The following is a 24,758-nucleotide window of genomic DNA, read 5'->3' on the forward strand; positions in this document are numbered from 1 at the left end:
TGTAAATTGAAGGTTTCTCATATGACCTATTGGAATCTTCATCAATATCATTAGGGCTAGGATTTTATATAACACCTACTATGGACCAAGCCCTGTGTTAAGTGTTTTACAAATATTAATTCATTTGCTCCTAAGAACAACCCATGGAGGTAGGTTCTATCATTATCTCTCTTACAATGGGATAAACTAAGATTGACAGATGATACATGACTTATTCAGGTGATGTGCTAGTTGGTGACTGAGTTTTTATTAGTACTCATTTTCTTGACTCCATAATTCAGACAAAAAAAAATTACTCTTTGTAGATCTTTATAAATGACTAATAGAATGTCAGATTCTGGGTTTCTCTCCTGGCATGATCCTATCAGGATATCTGGCATAAAATTGGAGAATGCACATGAGCAGCCCACAAGTCTGACTCTGAAGTCCCCAAGGTCAAAGTGACCCAAGCAAGCTGAGTGGTGTAAGCAGCAGGCCACCCTAGTAACAAGCTGCTGCCTCAGCTACAAATATTATTTACATCTAATTCTGGGATCCTATTACATAATTAGCAATAAACTTGAGTCTAAGGAGAGCTATATCCACTGACACTTGGATAAATATCACTTTCTTTCCTTGTATATGTTAAGGGACCAATAATAATCTTAAGAATTTATCAATTAAAAATTATACAGTTTCCCCTTTTTTTGTTTATAAAAATTATGTAGTCTTGAGGAGCTGAGCAGAGAACAATCTGTTTTAGTAGAGTCTGATCATTTTTGAGGTAAACTTGAACACTGACCTGATATTTATGTATTAAGATCTTCTGTAAATCATGGTTTCCCTGGACATGAATTAATTATTGTAAGGGAAGTTTGCCCTGAAAAGTACCTTGACCTTGACAAAATAAATTAGAACATAGTTCCCTGCACTAAAGAAGATGGTATGAACTATGGTGTTGATACAGCCTGGGCTGGCTTAGTTTAGGAGTGGAGAGTGATGGTGGTGGTTGAACCAGTAGGAACCTCAGAGGTCATTTATTCAACATCCCTCATTATGAAGATGAGCAAAGCTAAGTGATTTTTCTTAGGGTCAAAGACACAGAATATATTAGAGGGTGGATCAGCTATCTGAAACTGGAGCCAGGGCAGTTTCCACTGCACCACATTGAAGGTTATTGTCAAAATACAGAAAATTGGTCACACATATTCATTTACATCTTAGTATGAATGAGTTTAGGGAAGCCTTTCTTTAGAGCGCTCTTTCCCTGGGGGTTGGGATCAGCCTCAAAGGGAAAAGAAAAGACAGGCTGGTGTAATGGAAATCTTCCTGCTAATAACTTAGACAGATTCAGTTGTTCTTCTTAGAAATTTTATTAAATATTCCATAAACAGAACAGATTTTAGATCTTCTGTCACTGTAATGGAAAATCTTTGATCTTAAGGAGTTAGATGATAATTATTAATCATAGCCTTTCATAGAAGAAATGGAATGGCTACAGGAATCTGGAAGGCCACTGTCTAAAGTATAAGAGATCTATTCTAACAACTATCAACAGATTTATCTGTTCTTTTATATACCATCTTCAAAGCATATTCAGGGAAAATAACGGTTTAAAATCAGAAGTGCTAGGAAATCTTTCAGACAGCCCTTCATCTCTAAGGAAATATAGAGGAGGTTTAATTGTAAAAGCATTAAATGTAGAGCCAGAGATATGGGTTCAAAAACCATCTCTCTCTTATTTGACATTGTTCCAGCTTTGAGCAAGTCACTTTATTTCCCTGAACCTTAGTTTCCTCATCTGTAAAAGGAAAGGCTTGAATCTGATGATTTCTAAAGTACCTTCAGATTCTTATTCAAAAGCCGAAGAAATATCCTTTTTTCCAATATCTCTTTAGACTATTGTCTATTCATATGCAAATCAACAAGGAACCAAATCGTTTCTATCATTATCTAGCTATGAAATTTATAGAATATCAAAATTGGAAGAACCTTGGAAATCATCTAGCTTAACACTCTCATTTTATCAGTGAGGAAATTGACAGTTCAGAAAGAAATCACATAGTTTGTAGCAAAACTAAATTCTCTGGATCGAATTCTAGTTGCAGTGTTTACTGAAAAATACAAGCAAATATCTCCAGTAAAAGAAGACTGTGCATGGACTCAGAGTCCATGACCCTGGATGCACCCATACACATTACTATGAGCAGAACACTTTCTTCCTTTCTGCCTTGCTTTCCATACTGAAACAACCAGACATACTATGTGTCCAAAATAGACATGGAGAGGCAGTGTGGAAGTCCCAATGGAAATCCCTAGAAGTTTCAGAGTGATTCTTTGTTTATTTTTTTAATTTTTTTTAGGGTTTTTTTTTTTTTTGCAAGGCAAATGGGGTTAAGTGACTTGCCTAAGTCCACACAGCTAGGTGATTATTAAGTGTCTGAGGCTAGATTTTAACTCAGGTATTCCTGACTCTGTGACCGGTTCTATTCACTACCCCACCTAGCCGCCCCCAGAGTGATTCTTGACAACTCTCCATCCCATTCCCCATCACTCAGCCAAGCAATAACACATGTCAGGCTGCAGGGGCTTCTTCATTCCATTCAAAAGTGACAGAGTTCAGTTACATCCTACCCACCATCCACCCGATAGACATACTTGAATGAGTGTGTGTGTGTGTGTGTGTGTGTGTGTGTGTGTGTATACATATATATATGTATATACATATATATATATATATGTATGTATGGTTGGGGTGGGCAGTGATGCTGATGGTGGTCTCTGCTTTAGGGGCTAATTCTTTTTTCTAGTTGATCAATGGCTTCAGAGTTAACAGTGCTTTGATATTGCTGGGTGCAGCCTTAATGTATAGAAGAGTTGAGAAATTCAAGTCAGTCAACCAGAGTTTCTTTGGGTGTTTTTCATTAAATTCAGTGGCAGCTAATCAATTATAAGCACATTGCCTTCTTTGCATTAAAACTAAATCTATCCCTTGTCTTCTATTAATTTGGTTGCCATCCTTAGCCTGAAAAATAATTAGGGAGGCTTGGAAACAAGATTTCTCTTGCTTTTTTTATTTGGAAGCTTTTCTATGCTATGTTTTTGGTTCAGAATGCAATTATCTTCAGACATTTTATATTTTCCCCTGGAAGGGTGAGTCCCCCTAATCTGATTTCATAAGCTGTTACTCTCTTGAGTAATAGAGTCTTTCCCTCTAAAAGATAAAAGGCCTCTCTGCTGAATTGCTCAGGCTTAAAATGATTATTAGATCAAGATTTGGGTATAGAAGGGACTTCAGAAGCCAACTCACCCATTTTAAAGATGAAAAAAAAAACATGAAAAAACTAAGACCCACCTAGCTGACCAAGAAAATCAAATAATCAATAAATAGAAGACTAAGGACTTGGACCTAGATCCTCTGTCTCCAAATTCAGAGAAGTTTTTTTTTGGCTTTTTTTTTCTCATAACAGCCTCCTGGGTTCTCTAAAATGGGACAACTGATCCTGTTTAAGAAATTGTTTGCAGTTTACAAAGGGCTTTTCACACAGTTGACCTGTAAAGCAGACAATACCAATGTAATTATAGAGATGGGAAAGATGGTGGAGTGACTGGCTTGGTCAAAGCCATGCAGCTAATTGGTGGTAAAGTCCAAAGAATGAAATCCAGACCTTCCAATTCAAAGTCGCAGTGTTCTTGTATCTCATGGACCTTGATTTGGTTATCATTTATGAGGTGGACCTTACATCTAGGTGAGACCTGTGGCAAAAGAGTTGAGCCATTGAATGTCTGTCCATACCTGGAATGGAGAAGTCTTTGTTGATTGACCCTGGGATTTCAACCTTGTTAAAAGGCAGTCAGAAAAATTACAAATCTTTCTTAAAGCTCTCACCTGTAGAAAGAACTTTTAAAAACTTTCCTGCAGATGTTTTTTGGCTTTTTAAAATTCTTGCAACCCTTATATACTCAAAGTAAGTAGGGCAGAGCTTTCTCTGACCTTCTTAACAGAAGCCAGCTGCTGAGTTTTGTGATCTTCCAGTGATGGCATATGCACAGAGATTGAAATGGAAAGGAAGGGGAGATGACACAAATAAATTTGGAAAACACTTTGAAGTCGCCCAGCTGTCCCTATTCCTATTTTTCAATCACCAGATGTACCATCATCGTTATTTTTCCTATCTCCATGGTGGAAACGTTTGGTACTTGTCTGATACCAACCCAGAAGCTTATCGGATATCACTAATGATTCAGCTCCAGTCTAACCTAAACACTCAATTAAGACTGAATAAAATTCAAAACAGAGAAGTTACATATCAGTTGCACTCATTTGAAAATTTGTTCCTGAAATATTGGCTTCCATTGCATTTACTTCTGCAACATGGATTCCCAACTCATTCAACTGAGCCACCTTAGAAGGTTGTGGGTAGGAGAATAAACTCACCATCATAGAAGAGATGTAGTATGTGTGATAAAGCAACAGGTAAATGATAAAGATCTAAAGGTATTTCATCTAGCACTCTCTTTTTAAAGGTGAGGAAACCTAAACCTAGAGAGTGTAGGTGATTTGTTCAAGGGTTACATTGGTAATATATAGTAGAGCCTGCATCTTAGCAAGATAGTAACACTGAGAGCAATGAGAGAATTAACTGCAAAGTGCCTGAAATCTGAAGCAAAGTATTTAAATTCTCTTCTCTCTTGCCCTTGCCCCCAGGAGCCCAAGTGTCATCTGGTCTATTCTTGGCACCCATAGTAAGTCATTTAAATTCTCAGAGGGCACACTCAGACCTTTTTTGCCTTTTACTACTCTGTTTCCCACCTTTAATTGGTAATGACCTCAAAAGACATTGTGTTAGTCAAACTGACTGAAGTAGCTCCATTATCAGTGACAGTTGTAAAAAGATAATTGGTGTAAAATATATCATCAAGGAGAAATAAGTTGAATAATTGTTTTAGCAAGAGTGAGAGATGTTAAACCATAATTCTGTGTCCCTATTCATGAAGAGAATACTGGTATATTCACAGCACATTAAGTATATCAGCCATGGGGAGTTTTGGAGGTATGGATGGGAACTGCATGGGATGAGATGCAATCAGTGCTGTTAATGAGGTCATAGATCCATTGGAGAATTAAAGATGGCAAACAAAATTATATTGTGCTGTGGTTAAGGAAGAAGCAAAGGAGGAAGGTAGCCCACTGTAGTAGGAAAAAACACTGAATTTTTCAGTAGAAGATCTGGGATTTGAATTCCAACTCTGAGAGAATATGACCTTGGGAAACTCATTTTCTTTCCTCTTTTTACCTGAATTACATCATCTGTTGATGATGATTTGGTTGATAGATTCTTGAAGTCTCATACAGAATCATTAGTCTCCATTTATCCAATTTTAATTTTTAAGTAATACTCTTCTTTAGTAAGCTTTTGTATCCTTTTTCCATTTGACCGATTCTATTTTTTAATAACTCTCATTTCTCTCCCCAGTTTTTTGTTCTACTTCTCTTACTTGATATTTAAAATCCTTTTTGAGCTCTTCCAAGTATATTTTTTTGGATTCAAGATTAATTCACATTTTCCTTTGAGGCTTCACAGATAGGCACTTTGCCATTTTCTTTTTCCAAGTTTGCATTTTTAATCTTCCCTGTTGCCATAGTAGCTTTCTATGGTTATGGCTCATCTTGAGTTTTTGCTCATTTTTAAAAGTTGAGCTCACTCCTGGGGTATTGGGGGCACAATCCCAAGCTTCTTTGACTTGAGGGCCATAGTTCTGGTCATTGGCTTTCTGAGCTGGGATCTTCTGAGCTAGTGGTTTGCTTCCTGCTCTGGGATGGCCAAACCTAGTAGCGCCTATTGAGTTGGGGTTCTGGGGCTTACAACATGCCTTCTATGGTAAGGCTGGAGCCCTCATAGTTGAACTGCTGAGCCACTGGCCTAATGAACCTAATGAGAGGCATTGATTGCTGAGGCTAAGAGCCGCTTGCTAGCTTTCTCATACCCTGGCACTGGACCCTGCTCCCCTGCACCCAAGTGACACAGATCTTACCTGAAATGCTAAGATATCTTGAGCTGAAAATTTGTTTCTCAATGTCCTTTTGTGGATTCTGTTACTCCATAATCCAGTTAGAGATTTGATTTAATATAGTTTCCAAGGAAAACAGGGAAGAACTTAAGTAACTTCCTAGCTTCTGTCTACCATCTTGGCTCCCAAGATGATCTATCAAAGTCCCTTTTTCTCTCCATTCTGAGACAGAAGCTTGCTCTGTCTCTTAAATGAAGGGCTGGAATCCTTGAAGTACATTTCCCTCTATTCTTCCATCCCATAACAATGGTAGAAGCTTAGACTCTTCAAAGGTAGTTCTAAGTTTGGAGGGAAGTGCATGGGGCAGGTTGGAGGAAAGAGGTACTCACACCTTTATTCACATAACAACACAGCAGATTTGGAAATTAATTCACTCAGCAAATAGTTTAGAGAAACCAAGTATGACAGGTGAAATAATCCCTAGAGATGTAACTATCTCTATCCTTCAACTGGCCTTTTCAAGGTTGCACAACTGATTAGTAGCAGAACCTAAGAACTCAGTAACTTTTGTGCAAATTATTTGTAACATCTATGACCACTGGATATTTTCCTTTCCTCTTTTTGAGTGCATTTAAATTTTATGGTGTTTTTTAAATTAAGTACCATCAAACTCCACTAATTTAAACTCATTGGAAGACTAGTCTGTATAAGTGAAAAATCTGAATTCTAGAATGAAAAGAAATTGAAATGGAGCCCAAGGAGTAATTAGAAGTTTCGACATTAAAAAATAAATAAGAATCAACTATGGAAAGCCTCACCTGTGGGATTGATTTTTACAAGGGGATAAGAATAGAGATGGGATTTATGCTTTCCTTAGAACTAGGAATCCTGAATTGAGGAAACTCCTTCAATTAAATTAGGGCAATATCATCTCTGTAACATAGTTTTAAAGAGTTGTCTTGAACTTAAGAAGTTAACTGACTTGCTCAGGATCATGCAGCCAGAAAACATCCAGGTAAGGGCTTGAATCCAGGTCTTCTGTATTGAGGTTTGCTCTCTATCCACTATACAATACTGCCGCTCAGTGGCAAGCAGTAATAAACGGAAGCATTTCTGGATAAAAATAGTAATAACCATCAATAATAATCCATTATTTGTATGCAAAAATCCAAGCATAAGTGAATAAAGAGCTGGTCCTGGAATCAGGAAGATCCCAGTTCAAATCCATTCTAGGATATATACTAGCTGCGTGACCTTGGTCAAGTCACTTAACCTCTGCTTGCTTCTATTTCCTCATCTATAAGATGAGGATCAAAATAACCTGTTTCCCAGGTTTGTTGTGAGGATCTAATGGGGAAATGTTGTAAAGATTTTAGCACAGTGCCTGGAATATATTAAGAGAAACAAATACTAGCTATTATTATTCATATTATGTCATCACCATCATTAATATGATTATAATTATTATCATTATGAAGCCAGAACCTACTTACCAAATTTGGTTACCCATGGATTACTCAAATGTCTATATTTAGCATGGAGATCTTTTGTTCCACCACTACCCATTTCTGAGACCATGGTCAAGTCACTTTTACTTGGATTAAAAAAAGATTTGTATTTATTGCCGCTCACTATTTCCATCAGATCCCTCAATTTCAGTTACTTTCCTTGCCTTCACCTCCTTTTTCTTCTTCAGTCTTTTTGCTGATTTGTTCTCTGGTTCAAGTTCTACTTTAGGTTTTTTTTTCCTCCTCCTCCTCCTCCTTTATATTTGTCTGTGTCTTCTGTATTTGTCTCTTAACTCCTATGACTCCTCATCTAACAAATGCTCCTGTCTCTCCTGTACCACCTAGCTGCCATATACATATGTGTGTGTGTGTATATATATATATATACACACACACACATATAAACTCTATAAATACAATTCTATATGGGCATATATAATGTGTGTAAATATACATAGACAGACTCCTCCTTTCTATTTTTTTTTTTTGTTTTTCCAAGGCAATGGGGCTAAGTGGCTTGGCTTGCCAAAGGTCACACAACTAGGTAATTACTAAGTTTCTGAGACCACATTTGAACTCAGGTACTCCGTACTCCTGACCCTAGGACTGGTGTTCTATCCACTGCACCACCTAGCTGCCCCTCCTCCTATTCTAAAATGATTTCTTCAGTGATTTGGGATTCCTTTATCAGTGTCCATTGTAACCTTTCCACACCTTTGTGAGAGGACATTGCAAGTTGCCATGACAGAGCATGTCACTACAGTGTTGTCTTCCTTCTTGTGAAGAGACTCCCCCCACCCCCAACTTGTATGATCCTCAACTGCCAGTATCTCTAGGTCTGTCCTCAAAGCCTTTTCATAAACTCTGCCAGAATTTATATTTCACTGACACAGACTTAAAGAATCCAGAATCCCTCATACCCCAATAATGCATCCAAGTCAAACATTTTTGAAGATTCCAAAAGGATTTTCTTTCCCAGGAGAAAGAGGTCTATCTGTAACTGATTGTGCACACTTCTGTTTCTATCTGAATGTATTACATATTGTATTTCTTTTTAGGTAAGCAATTCATCAGGGGAACACTCCTTTATAACATAATACATTGGGTTGGGTTATATACCCAATATTTATTGGCATGTAATATATTCTGTCCAAATCATCTGGAACAGTAACCCCAAAAAGAGAATTTAGAAAGTAATTTCAAAAAGTATTATTTGTAGGACAATAGGGGAAAGTTACTGATCAACTGAGACACATATATGACTTTCATTGTTTCTATAATTGCCACTTAAAATCAATACCTTTTTTAGAAATTTTACATTTCTTTATTTTGAACTTGAACACCCTCCAAGAAAGAACATTTCCATACACATGGAAAATAATAAAAATGATATACTATATGAAACTGTGACAATCCATTCATACTGCTGGGTTTTTAAGAAAGAATATAATACATTTTTAACATTATTTCAAAATTGTCTTCATCTGTGCTTTCCTTCTGAACTTTTTCATTCTTTTATCTGCATCTTATAAATGTGACAGTGGTCCTCTTTTTTTTTTAACCATTATACTAACTCTCATTCCCCTCCTTAATTAACTGTGGGGAGAAATGGGGAGATGGAGAGTGTTCATTACAAATAAATGAAGTTTAGTAAAATGTAACCATTGTATTGCCATATCTAAAAGTTTGTGCCTCTGTTCCTTGTTTCTACCACCTCTGTCGGGAGGTGGGTTAATGTGCTTCAGGTAGGATACCATAGTTAAGCCCTATATTGTTCTGATGATTCTGATTTATAATATTTACTCTGCAGTATTACTACTTTTTGTACTCCACAACTTGACATATCTTAAACTGAGAGGCAATCTGGATCATGATCCACCTTAAAGGTAGTAAGACCTGAGTTTAATGGCTGTGTCTGATGTACACCAGCTTTGTTTCCTTGGCAAGTTGCTTAACTTTGCAGTATACTAGACAACTGTGGAAGACTGTGAGTTACAACAAAGGTGCCAGCTTGCATTGGTAGAGGGAGTTTGATTACCAAGGAGCTCCATGTACCAGCAAAATCACAGATCCATCCCCTATCCCTGTTTCTACCTCATTTGATCCCTATTGTCTTTGGTTGTCACATTGTACCTACTGTTCTCTGTGTTTGAAGGTCTTGCATCACCTTGCACAACTCTGGTCCAGATTAATGCTTGTCTGACCTATTCAAAAGCAAAAGAAGTAATACCCATTTATTGCTGAATAATGACAGCAACTTTTTTCCCCCAAGATATGAACCCACCTCTTACCTTGTGGTTTAAATAACTTCATTCACCTTGATCATTTAAAAAATAAAAACTGGCATTTCTTTATTTCTTCACAGAAAATCATTCCGCACCTCCTGATGTTACCACGTACACCTCAGAGCACTCAATACAAGTTGAAAGACCTCAAGGATCGACAGCATCACGGACAGCACCAAAGTATGGAAATGCTGAACTCATGGAGACTGGGGATGGTATGTCTTGTAGCTTTAGTCCCTTTTTTCCCCCTCCTCTCCCTTCTCTCCTTTTGAGTTCTGATCTGCATTAGCCCATCTCTCTACTCCCATAATTTGTGTGCTATAGACATCTGTTCCTTGTTTCTTCTGGCCGTATTTCACTCAGAAATCCATCCACAGCCCAGTTTGCAGGATCTTTTTGAACCCCTCAAATAAGGTGACATATGGAAAGCAAATGACAAGCTCTAAAATATGTTCATCAATGGGATATGATTTCTTGGGGGGGGGTGAAATTTGAGGAAGTTTGGTTATAAAGAGAAGAAAGAAGACTTTGAAGACATTGATGATTTCCCAGATGTGTAATACGGTGGATGCTGGGATTAGAATACATGGAATAAGACCTCAGATGAGGACTGGAAAAGTCAAGGTGAAATTAAGTGGGAAACAAAAGAATGGACAGAAGGGCACTTGAAAAGAAAGAGTTTGGCTCTCAGAGAGAAAAGCCAAGTTGCAGTGAGATAAACTACTGGTTAAATGCTGCAGAGTTGGCTGAGCTCTCCTCCAAGGATGAGGTCAGATTTGGGACTTTTTCAGTTGGTGAAAATGTTATCTAGTAGAAGGCAGTCAGGTTCTAGCATCATTTGAATCCATTCTTGTATTTCCTCAAGTCCTGGTCCTTTCAGATGACACTTAGGCTACAGTTGATAGAGCAATGGTTTACTTTTCTAAATGAATGTCACTCAAAATTTGAGATGTAGATTTTTTTCAACACATTGACCCAGAGTCTATGGAGTGTGAGACAAATTAACTATAGTGGCAATTATTCTAGTTTTTCTCTCTGTTCTTAAAGCTAGCTGCCCTTCTACAAGTTATTTAAGCTACTCAATTCTTATTTTCTTTCTTGATAAGATGTAGGGAACAATCATTTCCAGGGGTGTCATAAGAATAAAATGATAAAGTATTTGGGAAAACTAATTGGAAAAGCAAGTATTTGGGGGGAAATGGGTTGTAAATTTATTGTTTAGAAACACTTGGGTATATTTTCTCTTGCAAGTGATAGCATTGAAATTGATAACCCAACTAACTGTGTACAAAAGGCATTAATTTTCAGCTGCTTAGAGTGACATCTGAGAATAAGGGAGGGAACCACTGGCTTTTGAGGCTCTTTTGTCTAATGAAAGAACTTATTACATAGCATGGATGAATATTTTTTGTGATTAAACATCTGTTCCTGTTGTGACCAATGACATGTTTTTCTACAGGAGCTGAGAATGCTAAAAATGCTGTAAAATTAAAATTATAAAGGAAAAAAATTCACATAAATCCAATTTTAGTGTTTATGTATCAAGTTGATGTAAAAATTATAATAATTCATTATTGAGCAGAAATATCTTAGTGGCAGGACAAGTATCACCTGAATTGGGTTGAAAATAGATACCTAATTAACGCATAGTTTGTATTTATACGTGTGAAGCTATTCCACATGCTAAAAGAAAACATGGTTCAATAATAGCACTGGTTTTGGATTTGGAGAAATTCAGTTCAAATCTTGGCTCTATTTCATATGTTGAAGGACTTTGGGCAAGACACTGATTTTCTGAGTTTCAGCTTCCTCTTCTGTAATAGAATATTTAAGTAAATCATCACCATGAACTTAAAAAAATGTTGATAACCATATTTCAATATAATTAGTTTCCTTTGTACATATATATATATATACACACACACACACACACACACACACACACACACACACACATATCTGAAGGTTCCGTTGGTTTCAACAGATTGCTAAAGAGGTCCACAACAAATAAAAAGGCTAAGAGTTCTTGGAACAAATGATCTCTAAAGTCCCTTGTTTGTAGTTTTAAGCCTATGATAGTCTGTCTTTTTTTTTCATTGTTTTCTTTTTTTTTACTAAATTTACTATTTATACAGCTGATTTTAACTGTTGTTATTATTATTATTATTATTATTATTATTACTACTACTACTCAGAATTTTCTAAGTGCATTTCATCAGTGACTCATGGACAATAATTCCCCCCACATTGCTTACCATTGTTTTGGGACATGGTTCTTATGTCTAAGGGATATTTTGGAAGGGTTCTTGGTTATTGAAACTTCCTATCTCTCCATATATATATATATATATATATATATATATATATATATATATATATTTATATATATATATATATATATAATGTATGTATGTGTATGTTCAAATATGTGTATGTGAATACACATACACTCATTTGAAAACTACTAGAGGAAAAATTATTAGAATAGTCTTGAATTTTGGCAATAAATTCCTGAAAAATTGTGCTTAGTTCTGTGTAAAACACTATAAACTAATAGCCTTCATTTTTCCTTCTGTGATTATTATTAAAAATCCTTCCACCTCAGCATCATATTTCACATTCATCCATAGGATCAATAATACATTCACCAACCCATTGATGTATACTTTTCTTTCAAAGTGAAAGAAAATATTATTTCTGTTCAGGTTCCTGGATTAGTCTGTTGATCTCTCTAAAGACATTAAACATTAATAGTAAAAAATATCAGTATTTGAGTGCCATTTTGTGATAATCTCAGCTCTATTTCTTTAAGACCCCCCCCTACTATTTTAGCTGAAGATTTATCCTTTTTAAAAAAATCAATGACCAGTTTTGACTTTCATTTGCTCCTGTGGTTCATTTAAAAATGAAATGGACTTCCAGAATGTGGCAAATTGACTAGTCTTTGCTTAAGAAATTCCAAGGCACAAGTGAAATAGAATTCTACAAGGTTTTGGTTTTTTCCCTTTTAAAAAAAACCAAGATATTGGGGTGGCTAAGTGGTGCAGTGGATGGAGCACTGGCCTTGGAGTCAGGAGTACTTGAGTTCAAATCTGGCCTCAGACACTTAATAATTACCTAGCTGTGTGGCCTTGGGCAAGCTACTTAACCCCATTGCCTTGAAAAATCTAAAAAAAAAAAAAAACAAAACAACAAGATACTTGGGAAAATCCTGCATTTTATCTCTTCTCCCAATCTATTAAAGACTAGTTTGCATCATCCTGGAAGAATGAAATTTTTACAATGATTATTGAAAGCATTGTTTGTAAAGTGCATGTTAACCGAATATGTGTTGTCATCTTATGTAGATGATATGCAAAATCCAGTAGGAATGGCAATGCAACAGTGCAGTAGCTTTCACTTAAATAAAACTTTAGTGTTTAAACACCAGGTTATAGATTTGGTTTGGTTCACACAGCAATGCTGTGGACAGACACTGTAGGTGTTAGGATCCTCATTTTACAAAGAAGGAAACTCAGATTCATTGAAGGTACACTTTCCCACCTCATGATCTGGGTCCAAAGACCAAAACTCAGATCTCATATAATTTCATAACCAGTGCTTTTCCCATTGGTCAGTGTTTCACCTTGTTGGCAGAACATTGACATCAAAATATGACTATACATGTTAAATAATATGTGATCATGATTACATTGATAGAGAGAACTCTCCTGGCAAGGGAACTCCTTCTAAGAATACAGTTTGACATATTCCTTGCTACTTGTAATTTTTTTTTAAGGCAATGGGGTTAAGTAACTTGCCCAAGGTCCCACAGCTAGGCAATTATAAAGTGTCTGAGGCCAGATTACTGGCCTCAGTAAGGTCCTCCTTACTCCAGGGCCGGTGCTCTATCCACCTAGCTGCCCCTGCTACTTGTAGTTTTAGAACCACACTTGACTTACCCAAAGTGACAAAGCAACCATGTCAGAGTTGGTAGCTGACTTCAAGATTTCTCTCTACTCCACCATGCTGCCTCTCATATCGCACAAGGTCATCATTAGTTTAAAAAGAAATGGTCACAGAAATATTCACCCATAGAATCCATATAAAATAAATCATAAAATAGTCATTCTACTTCATCTTTATTCTTCTATATCTCATTATATATATATGTGTGTGTGTGTGTGTGTGTGTTTATATATATACATGTATGTATTCAACTAAACATGCTTATCTCAGAAAACCATTTTATTAGTACTTTGATTCAAGGTAGGGTGTCAACATATGTGTTCATTTGTTTGTTTCCTTAATTTTTTGAACAACCGCAAATCTAGGACATCAAACTCTTGTTTCATTGTGAAATATTGCCATGTTTCCTTGTTTAAACTCTGAGTTGCCTGGAAACCATCTCATCTCTCCCATGGTCCCTATTCTCCAGGAGTACCTGTGAGCAGCCGAGTGTCAGCAAAGATTCAACAGCTGGTCAATACCCTCAAACGACCCAAACGACCTCCGTTACGAGAATTCTTTGTAGATGATTTTGAGGAATTGTTAGAAGGTAAAAAAAAAAAAAAAAGTAAAAGAAAAAAGCTTTTGTATTTTAGTTTTTGGCTTTTGGATGTTGTTTAAAATGTAAATGTAAAACTGTAATAATATTTTTTTCTATCAGACCTACTGTCTTTAAAAGAAGAGTGTCTCATTCCCTAAGATTATAAGACTTTATCAAAGAAAGCTCAAATAAAATGAAGGTTCCCTAATGATCACCTTAAGCAATGAGCCAGATGCTTGTTGAATCAGGATAATGAGACCAAATTGATTATTTGGTGCATCACCCTCAGCAGACTGTGATTCTGTCATCTAAGCCAGGACTCCTCTGAGAGTTTTGTAGAATTTCAGAGTGGGGTGTGAATTATGGGACAACCTAACTTACAGGAAAGAATGATTCTCAATGTAAGCATGAGGGTATATTTCCAGAGTGAAACACGATGCTACCATTTTTCTCCTTTTCTTGTCCCAGTGTAAATATGTGAGTACCTAGCATCAAAAGACTGGATACTTTGGTTTTCTTTTTTTAAAATAATGGATAATTATCAGAAGATGTGGACGTGTACAGAAAAGGAAATCTACTTTTTGAAATGAACTTGATATTAAAGATGAAATCCATATGTTTATGCACTTGTTGGTATTAGACATCAGTTTTGATATGGTGGGAACAAGTAGCATCATCTTGTTCTGTTGATAATTGGTTCTTGGAGAATTATATCAAAGATTGCATAAGGATAGAAAATTATCTCCTACCTCGACCTTCTTATTCTGAATAATGAGACTGAATGCATTTTATTGTTAAGATTATGTTAGAGTTTTACTTCAGGCAGTAGTCTTTTTTTCTGTCCTTTGATAGTTATAAATGGAAATATTTATCTTATTAAGGGTAGAAATATACCTCAGCAATGACAAGTGCCAACAAAACCTTTTTTAACTTAAAAGTAATTTTTCTAGACTGATGATCTTCTAAATAGTATTGATATTTCTGGTATAAATGGTTTTTCTAGTTCTGTTTATTTCACTGTGTATCAGTTCATATAAGCATTTCCCTGTCTTTTTTAAATCATTTATTTCCTCATTTTATTGCACAAAACTATTCATTTCATCACACTGATGATACCACCACTAAGCCATTCCACAATTGGTGAGCATCCCCTTTAGGTTTTTACCCTTAGAGGACTCTTTTTCCTCTTTCTTTGAACTCTTGAGAATAAGCCTATCAGACATAATGGTACGGCTGAACCAAAGGATTTGTACTTCTTAGTGACAATTTATTATTTTTCCAAATTGCTTTCCAGTGTAGTTGTACCCATTCATAGGTATACTAACAATACATTCATATGCATCTTTTCCCACAATACTTCCAACATTTACCATGTTTCTTTTCTTCATCTCTGCTACTCTGGTGGGCATGAGATGGAATCTCAGAAATGTCAAGTATTTTTTCATGACTATATACAGCCTTAGTTTCTTCCCTGGAGAACTGTCTGATCATATCCTTAAACCATTTGTCACTTGGGGAATGGCTATTTTTCCAATAAATTTGAATAGTATAACCATAAATGTTTTGACACTTGGATTAGAAAAGATACATTTAAAAATTTTGCCTCTTGTCAATCAGCAAATATACTTGTTGGTTTTCTTAAGAATCTTTGACCCATCGTATCTGTTGTGTGCATGCCTGTGTATGTATATAAAATGAATAGGTATTTCATCTATGAAAATGACTCTGTGCAAAATTCTGCCTTCTGAAAAATATGCATATGAGTTCCTCCCAAATAATGATTTCAACCTTTCCCTTTTTAAAAAATTTCTGTGGTGCTTTGTAAGACTGAATTGTACAGGTATGAGAATATTTATGTGAAACTAATTCTGATTTTGTAATTCACATCCAAGTTCAACAACCAGATCCAAATCAACCAAAGCCAGAAGGAGCACAGATGTTGGCAATGCGTGGGGAACAGCTGGGTGTGGTAACGAATTGGCCGCCATCATTAGAAGCAGCATTACAACGATGGGGGACCATTTCACCAAAGGCCCCTTGCCTAACCACTATGGACACAAATGGAAAACCACTGTACATTCTTACATATGGTAAGTAATTCCACAATGCTATTTTTTACCATATTCCATTATACTGGTTCTTCCATCTATGTAGACTTTCTTCTCCCTTACCTTCTTTTTACTGTCTTCTTAGATGTTAATATTACGCCCAAGGTTCTGTTATTGGCTTTCCTCTGCCTCTACATTCCTTATATGGATAAGTTTATTTAGTTTTTTGGGCTTAAATTTTCCCTTCCAAGGATAGCTGGCAAGTCTCCCAGTCTTCTTTTCAACTAGGTGGTACAGTGAATAGAGTGCTGATTCTGGAGTCAGGAAGACTCATTTTCATGAGTTCAGATTCTGCCTCTTTCACTTTCTACTGTGTAACCCTGAACAAGTCACTTAATCTTGTTTGCCTCAGTTCTTCATCTGTCAAATGAGCTGGAGAAAGAAAGGGCAAACTGCTCCAGTGTCTTTGTCCAGAGATTCCCAAATGGGGTCACATAATCAGACACAATTGAAAAGCAATTTAACTCAACTCTCCCCAAACATACAGCATGCATTTCCATTTGTTTCATGTACATATCTATCTGAAAGGCTTATTGCCACCCTAAACTCAACATGTCCAGCAACAAAACTCACCATTTTTCCACCACCTAAAATTGTTGTTGATTGATGTTTGTCCTTTGTTATTGAAGAAGACCATGACATCAGGAAGGTGATGACCATGAAAAACAAGTGAATTGGATTTGAGTGAGGGCATATTGTGCTAAGTCATCAGCCTCACTTTCTCCTCCAGACCCACCTGGGTCCAGTGGCCAGATAGGAATCAGGAGACTGGAGATGGCCCTGGGTCCAAGGCAATCAGGGTTAAGTGACTTGCTTCACCTAACTTTGCTTTATCTGGTATTTTAGTTGTTATTTAATCATCACCTTGCTTCCAATTTGCTTTGACACAACTCTCTTCTTCACCCACCTTACCAAACTAGTCATTAAGCCTTGTCACTTCTACTCCCAAAGTATTTCTCCCATTGGCTCCTTCCTTTCCTTTTCTACTATCACTATAGATAACTTTAGGTTCTTCCCTGGAGAACTGTCTGATTGTATCCTTAAACCATTTGCCACTTGGGGAATGGCTATTTTTCTAATAAATTTGAATAGTATAACCATAAATGTTTTGACACTTGGATTAGAAAAGATACATTAAAAATTTTGCCTGTTCAGACCTTCTATGCTTCTTGCTTAGATTTTCTCAATGAAGACCTATTAGTATAGCTATGCTCCTTCAGATGTTCTCCCTTCTCATTCCATATCAGATAAAACTTTCCTTTTTTGAAAAGCATTTTTAAAATACTCCTTAGCCCCAAATTCAAGATCCTCTGCAGTTTAGATCTAACCTGTCTTTCTAGCTAATTCTATGTTACTAACTGATCAAATTGTTTTGCAAACATGTCTAGTCCTTCTCTGACCATAAGCCTTTTTTTCACGCTATTTCTTCTGCTTAGAATGCCCTCCTACAGAACTGTAAAGCCTATTGTTGAAGTACTCTGTCCTTCAACATGCATCTCAAATGCTGCATCTTCTCATCTGTCCTCCTTGAAGTCCCCCTTAGCTAATGTGACCTCTCTGCCTCTGATCTTTCTTATCACTTTCTAACTTTCTTTGAGAATTTCTTTTGTACTCTCTTGAATTGTAGCAAATTATCTATCTCCTTAATTCATCCCTCCAATATTTAAATTCTTTAAGTATAATGAATATGTCTTACTCATGGTTTATTCTTACAAGGAAGGTAGTACTTTTTACATAATATGCATTCATTAAATATTTTTTGAAGGAATGAATAACATTGTATTCTGTAATTTTTCCCATTACTTTCCTGTGCCCACTCAGGAGGCCTTTTTTTAAATAAGACCAAAAACAATTGCTTTTGTCTTGTGATAGTCATTTTTCAAAGATGTTTCTTATTGGCAAAATAAATATTTTTTAAAATAGACATGTATACATCAGTTTTATAGTGACTCAGAAATTATATCTTTGGCTGTTCGTGAACAAAGCCGAGTCAGATGGGAGAAGTTGCTACTGGTATCATTTAATAGAAATGTCAGCAGGTCATTCATTTCATGCTAATTGCACATTAGAAATTCCAATTAGGTGAGTGTTTTTTGCCTCATGTATAATTAACAACTCCTACCTGGAGATCACCACTACTCTACTCTGAGTGCCCCTTGACCCCCTTTAACAAGAAAACAACGACAATACAATGGTCTTATGGCTCAAACAAGTTCTATCTACCTCCTGATACACCTACCTGGTGATAAGGAAAGTTCCTTTTTTACTAAGCCCTTGAGAAATTAGTACTTCACTACATAAATAAAGATTGAGAGAAAAAATAATTCATTACATATACACTCCTTGTTTCATAAATGAAGATAATATATAATATTTTATTATTGTAATTTATTTTAAAAATTTTTTAAAAGTTTTTGAGAATTTTGAGAATTCCTGGATCAGTTGAGAAATGTTTTCTCTCATGAATGATTTCTCCCAAACACACAACTGATTTGAAGTTAAGGAAGTAGATCTGGTCAGTTCTTGTTGGGTGGGCCAAAAATGACATTACCAGGTCACATTGGAATGACCTAGAGGCAACATTGCTTTTTTCTGAATTTAACCTTGTGACAATTGGTCATAGGACTGGATTTGGCCAGGTCATGTGCTTGAAATGCTCAGTTTTGTTATTCTTTTAATTAATATGTGACTGCTCATTATGGTATGCCAGAAATTGAATATTCTCTAAGTCCTAACATGGATAAAGGCAAGTATCTGAATAGGAACATGGGGAAAAGTAAAAGATGTATGTTTAACAGTCTGTAGAATGATGAAAAATTGTGTAGAATCCAAGTAAAGAAACTGGCAGGGGAGTAAATGAGGGATATGAGCTTTAATGGGGGTATTTGAGGCAGAAAAGGAAACTTCTTTCTTAATCTTATGCATGTAAGCTTTGTCCTCTCTATATGATGTATATCAAATAGAAACAGTATAGCATGGCAGACAGAGGAAGACCTGGGTTTGGATTCAGGCCCAATTGCTTAGTAGCAATAGGCTCCTCAGGTAGGCAGCAACATGGCGCAGTAGACAGACTGAAGACTCACCTTCGTGAATTCGAACCCAGCACAAGTGTGCTGTGATCCTGCACATGTTACTTAATCCTGTTTGTCTCAGTTCCTCATCTGTCAAAGGAACTAGAGAAGGAAATGGAAAACCACTCCAGTATCTTTGCAAGAAAACTCCAAATGGGTTCATGAAGAGTTGGGCACAAATGAGACACAATAGCAACAACAATTCTCCTCAGATAGTGACTTAATCTCTCTCTCAGGTCCAGTTTCTTCATCTGTAAAATGTATCTGATAATATAACACCTACCTCAAAAGGTTGTCTTGAGGACCACATGAGATAATTTATAGGAAGCATTCCATAAAGGTCAACTATAATTATGAGCATAAAAGACTACATGTGGGAATGAAGAGAATAGACAAAGTGAGGTAGAACTGGAAAGTAAAATGAGACAAGAGGGAGAGATAAAGGAAGTGTGGTTGAATTAAACTTTTCACATTGAAAACAATCATTGGACTTTTGCTTTAGGTCTTAACCTAGAAAAGCTGAGTAAGTCTGTTAGGTCATCACTGAAATTGTGTCTTCCTGTTGAACATATTTAGTCATTTTCTCTGCATGTGTGTGGTATGGTCCCAGGTTCACAAACTTGGTTGCCCTCATGAACCTCTCCTGATGCTACTATTTTTGTTCTCCCAACAGCAAATCTCAGGGCTCATTATATGCAATCCCTGTTGTTTTCCTACAGCTGAAATAGGATTTATCTCCTGCTCTCTATAAACAGTACACACTTTTTCTTTTAGTATTTTTAAATGATTTTATTACTGTGTGTGTACTAGAGGGAAAGGCAGAATGGAATAATTCTAATGATAATAATAGTCAACATTTATATAGCATTTTGGCATTTACCAAATACTTTACTGATATCATTTGATTTCTCAGTAACTCTGGGAAGTAAATGATATTATCCACATTTTACAAATGAGGAACTTGAAGCTGTTAGAGGTGAAATGACTTGCTCAATGCCACATAACTAATATGTGTTCAAGGCAATATTTGAACTGAGGTTTTCTGACTCAAGATCCCAAACTTTGTTGTATAATGGATAGAGCACTAGAGTTGAAGTCAAATAATCTAATTTTCAATGTCAGCTCTGTAACTGTAAGACAGTAGTCTTTTTGACCTTGGACAAATAAATTGAACTTCTTTTGCCTTCAGTTTCATTATCTCTAAAATAAGTGTGTAGAGTTGATTTAATGGAGTTCTAAGGTTTTTTCAACTCAAAAAACCTATGATTTTATGAAACATAATGAGTGGAACTAATTAATAAAACTAAGCAAAGTTATATAATTTGTTACTTGGCATTTTATCCTGATTTTCCTTGTACGTTTATAGGAAACAAAATTTGGCCTTTTCTCAGTATTTTTTTTTCTTTTGCTGATTTATCCTCTACTCTTCTAACACTTGCTTTTAGTCAGCTAGCCTATTGCAAGTTTATGATCTTTAACTAAAAAAACATATTTAGCAGTGGTATAGAAATCTTACTTTTTCTAGAGTTCTCTTCCTTAACTCTCATTAAGTCCTTGACCTGGACTGGTGACTCCCATTTCTAAGGTAACCTCAAGTTCAGCCCTTTTACATTCTGTGACTTTGACAAAAGTCATATTACTCCTCTTGGCTTTTGGGATGAGAAAGAACCTCTTATGCTTCCTTTAGACTTCTACTTCATCTGCCTTAGACCTTATCCTAGAAAGCTGAGTCTGAATCTTGGACATTTTAATTTTGAGAGCTTTCCTGGGTAGTTAGACTTGATTGACTTGTTCATCCATATCAATATTGTGAAGTTTGGATTCCCTTCCTCATGGCCTTAGTCTGTCCTTGGTTGCCCTGTGACTTCAGGACTTGAGGAATTTTTCATAACTTCTTTCTAATTGAGACTAATTACTTCATGTTCTAAATCTGTGATTTATCCCACGTTGCTACTAGTATGTGTGTCTCTTCCCTGGAAGACTCTTATTTTACATTTCAAGTCTTTCCCTCCATCGTGATTCCTCTAAATCCTATCCTTCCTGCTCATGTTCCCACTTCAGACTTTCTGTGCACTCAAATGTCACAGTCTTCTTACTCTGTTCCTCCAAGAGTCTCATTATATTAAATCATGACTCATATCCTTCTCCTGATAGTGGGTTTTCCAAGAAAAAATTATGCATACTTAATTCTCTTGGAGTATATAATATCAACTATATTTCTCTTCCATTAAGGATAGGGTTTCCAACCATACTGAATTGGTTTGTCACTTGTTTTGAGTTTGAAAAGATTGGTTGTTAATAAGAAATGACTATTTTATTTTTATCTTTTATTTAATTGACTAGTTGAGTAGTTGAGTCAGAATTAATGAACAAAAGAAATTATAATATAGATATAGATAGGAGAGAGAGAGAGAGAGAGAGAGAGAGAGAGAATATGAGAGAATATGAGAGAATATGAGAGAATATGAGAAAGAGTGAAAGAGAATGGTCTGGATTGTAGACCATGCCCATCAATTGAGAAAAGTACTGAATCCATGTAACTTTTAACAAAAACGTCATTAAGTAGGTACTTGCTGCCCATCTTAGACAAAAATATAACATCTCTGCTTAGAGGTCAGGCTTATAAAAAGGAAAATTATCATTACTAATCAACTTAATTTAGAAGTGAGTCCAATCATCTGCCGACTATTTAAGGATTTTCTAATGTGAATTTCTTGTGTTTGATGGGGGATGTGTTTTGACTCATAGTGTGAATATATGTGTCTGTGTGTGTATATATGTATACACACACACACACACACACACACACACAGCTTTGAGAAGGGGAAAACAGCTGTTATCGTAGTGTTCATACCTGCACACTCATACCTATATGTATATCTTTGTATATAGACAACTGCATGTATATGTTTATTTGCAAATATAATAATAATGATGATGATGATGATGATAATGGTGATTGTCCTTCATTCTCAAAGAAGACCATGATATCAGAGAGGTGATACCATGATAAGCACATAAATTGGATTTGAATGAGGGGGAGGCTGTGCCAAGTCACTAGCCTCATATTCCCCTCCAGAATCACCTGTGTCCAGTGGCCAGATAGGAATCAGGATGACTGGAGATGGCCCTGGATGTGAGATAATCAAGTGACTTGCCCAGGGTCACACAGCTAGTAAATATCTGAGGCAGGATTCAAACTCCCATCCTCCTGAATCCAAGGTCTGAGCACCACCTTGCTGAAAGATAATGTATTTGGGAGCTTTTCAAATTTTAAAGCATTATATACATTTCAACTATATAAAGCATACACCATTCACACATAATCATTTGATTTTTAAGCACCATGATGTCTATGCTGCCTCACCTTGGTATTTTCTGCAAAATACCTGATAACATAATTTCTCTGGGTACTCTAGATTGCTTTATATGAGTGTGAAAGTAGAGCTGACCTCATCCAGCTGAAGCCTAACAGCTGATAACTTTTGTTCCTAGTTACAGTTTTTAGCTCATGAGAAATGTTAAAGAATCAAGAATAACTGCTGACCTCACTGCCATATTCATTGGGGCACCATGTTGGTATGATTAAAAGAGATTAATATTGCCGGATGTTGCTCAGCAGTCATTCAGTGAATGCTGATGCTTATGTTCCTGGGCTAATGATTTATTGACAACCGAAATCTGCTGTCCTATTTACTGACTGACTTATAGATTGAGAATCATGTCCATTGAATCTATTAGTAACCATTACATCCAATCTATAACCCATTGTATGCAGGGTGTTCTACTGGGTGCTTGGGATATGAAGACAGATAATTGAAGCACCCCCACCCCCTTGGATCCGCTAACTCGGAAAGAAGGATAAGACAAATGTGCAGATGTGAGAGGGAGAGAGAAAAGAGTTTCTGAATGAAAAGATACAAAGGAAGTGGAGACTAGAAAGGATGTGGTATCTAGCCTGGGCTTTAAGGATAGGAAAGACTGCCAGAGGTAGAGGTAGAGGAGGAGACTATTTTAAGCATGGGGGACAACCCATGCAAAACAAGAAGACTTAAAAAGGAAAGATGAAAACAGGGTTTGACAGGAAGTACACCAAGTCATGTTTAGAGAAGAGTACAAGATAGAATATAGTCTGATTCATTCAAGTATTTATGGCTAGCCACCTCCCCCATCTTTCTTTTTCTCACAGTCTCTATTCTTAGGAAGTTTCGGGTTTAACTGAGAAAATTAAACTGGAAAGGATATAGTTAAGCATCAAGGCCAGGGTATAATTCATTTGATTAAGTAACCTTTTATGAGGCAAAAAGTAATTGCATAACTGTAGGGTGGTAAAATTTCTTTAAGACTTAGTTTCTTTCTCTCTCTTTCTCTCTCTCTCTCTCCACACACAAGTACTTTCTTTTTTAATTTTAAACTAACAAGTAAAATAAAACAACTTATGCCAAGCACCATGGCACTGTGCCAAGCCATGGGAAAATAATTAAAAAGAAAAATAGAAAGATAGTCCCTGCCTTCAAGGAGTTTACATTTTATTGTGGGAAAGATAATGCATAAAAAGAAATTGAAAAGGGGAGGGAAGAAAGTTAAGATACCTGTACAGGAGCATGGCAGAGAATTTCATGACAGCCGATCAGAGGTAGAGTCTATGGGATTAAGGGTAAGGTGTGAGAAATGGAGGATGTTAAATGAATTGTTCAGGGTTAAGCATTTATTTTCTTTCTCTTCTCCAATTTATCCTTTTGCATTGATTTGAATGTTTCTTTCAACCATTTTGAACATACTGTGAATCAGTTTTATGAGATATAAAGGAGGGAAGCCCGATTAGAATTTATTCCTGTGCTACATTTAATTTCTGCTACCTATATCACTGAGTTTGGAAATTATTTAAAGAAAAATATTCAGTTTTCAGTAGGAATAGGTAGGACTTATAATGAGATGTAGGGAAATTGTTGGATTGGGAGCCAAGAGACCCGGCTTTGGGCATTAGCTTTACACTGACTAGTTTTATCAGCTAAGTCCCTTTATCCCTCCTGGTCTCATGTTACTGCCTACCTGCATTTCTTCAAGCATACTGTCCTTTTTCCCATCTCTGTAGCTTTTCTTTCTCTCTTTTCAAGTCTGAAATATTCTGCCTTTTCACCACTATCTCTTGGATTCTCTTGCTTCCTTAAAGTCTCAGCTCAAAGACCATCTTCTAATGGATGACTTTTCCAGTTCTCCGGGCTTCTAGGGCTCTCCCCTCTCTGATTGCTTTCTGTCTACCCCGT

General features: G+C 36.3%; 1 protein-coding gene across 5 annotated transcripts in view; it reads left to right on the forward strand.

Annotated features, from left to right (window-relative positions):
• DIP2C (disco interacting protein 2 homolog C) overlaps positions 1-24,758 on the forward strand; it is a 579,123-nt gene that overhangs the window by 364,668 nt on the left and 189,697 nt on the right. For all 5 annotated transcript variants that reach the window (XM_074193228.1, XM_074193229.1, XM_074193230.1 and 2 more), the window contains 3 exons: positions 9,865-9,999; positions 14,202-14,321; positions 16,205-16,402. In XM_074193228.1, the coding sequence (XP_074049329.1) occupies positions 9,865-9,999; positions 14,202-14,321; positions 16,205-16,402 (453 nt within the window). The remainder of the gene's footprint in view (positions 1-9,864; positions 10,000-14,201; positions 14,322-16,204; positions 16,403-24,758) is intronic.

Source organism: Macrotis lagotis, chromosome 7, assembly GCF_037893015.1.
Source record: "Macrotis lagotis isolate mMagLag1 chromosome 7, bilby.v1.9.chrom.fasta, whole genome shotgun sequence".
NCBI lineage: Eukaryota > Metazoa > Chordata > Mammalia > Peramelemorphia > Peramelidae > Macrotis > Macrotis lagotis.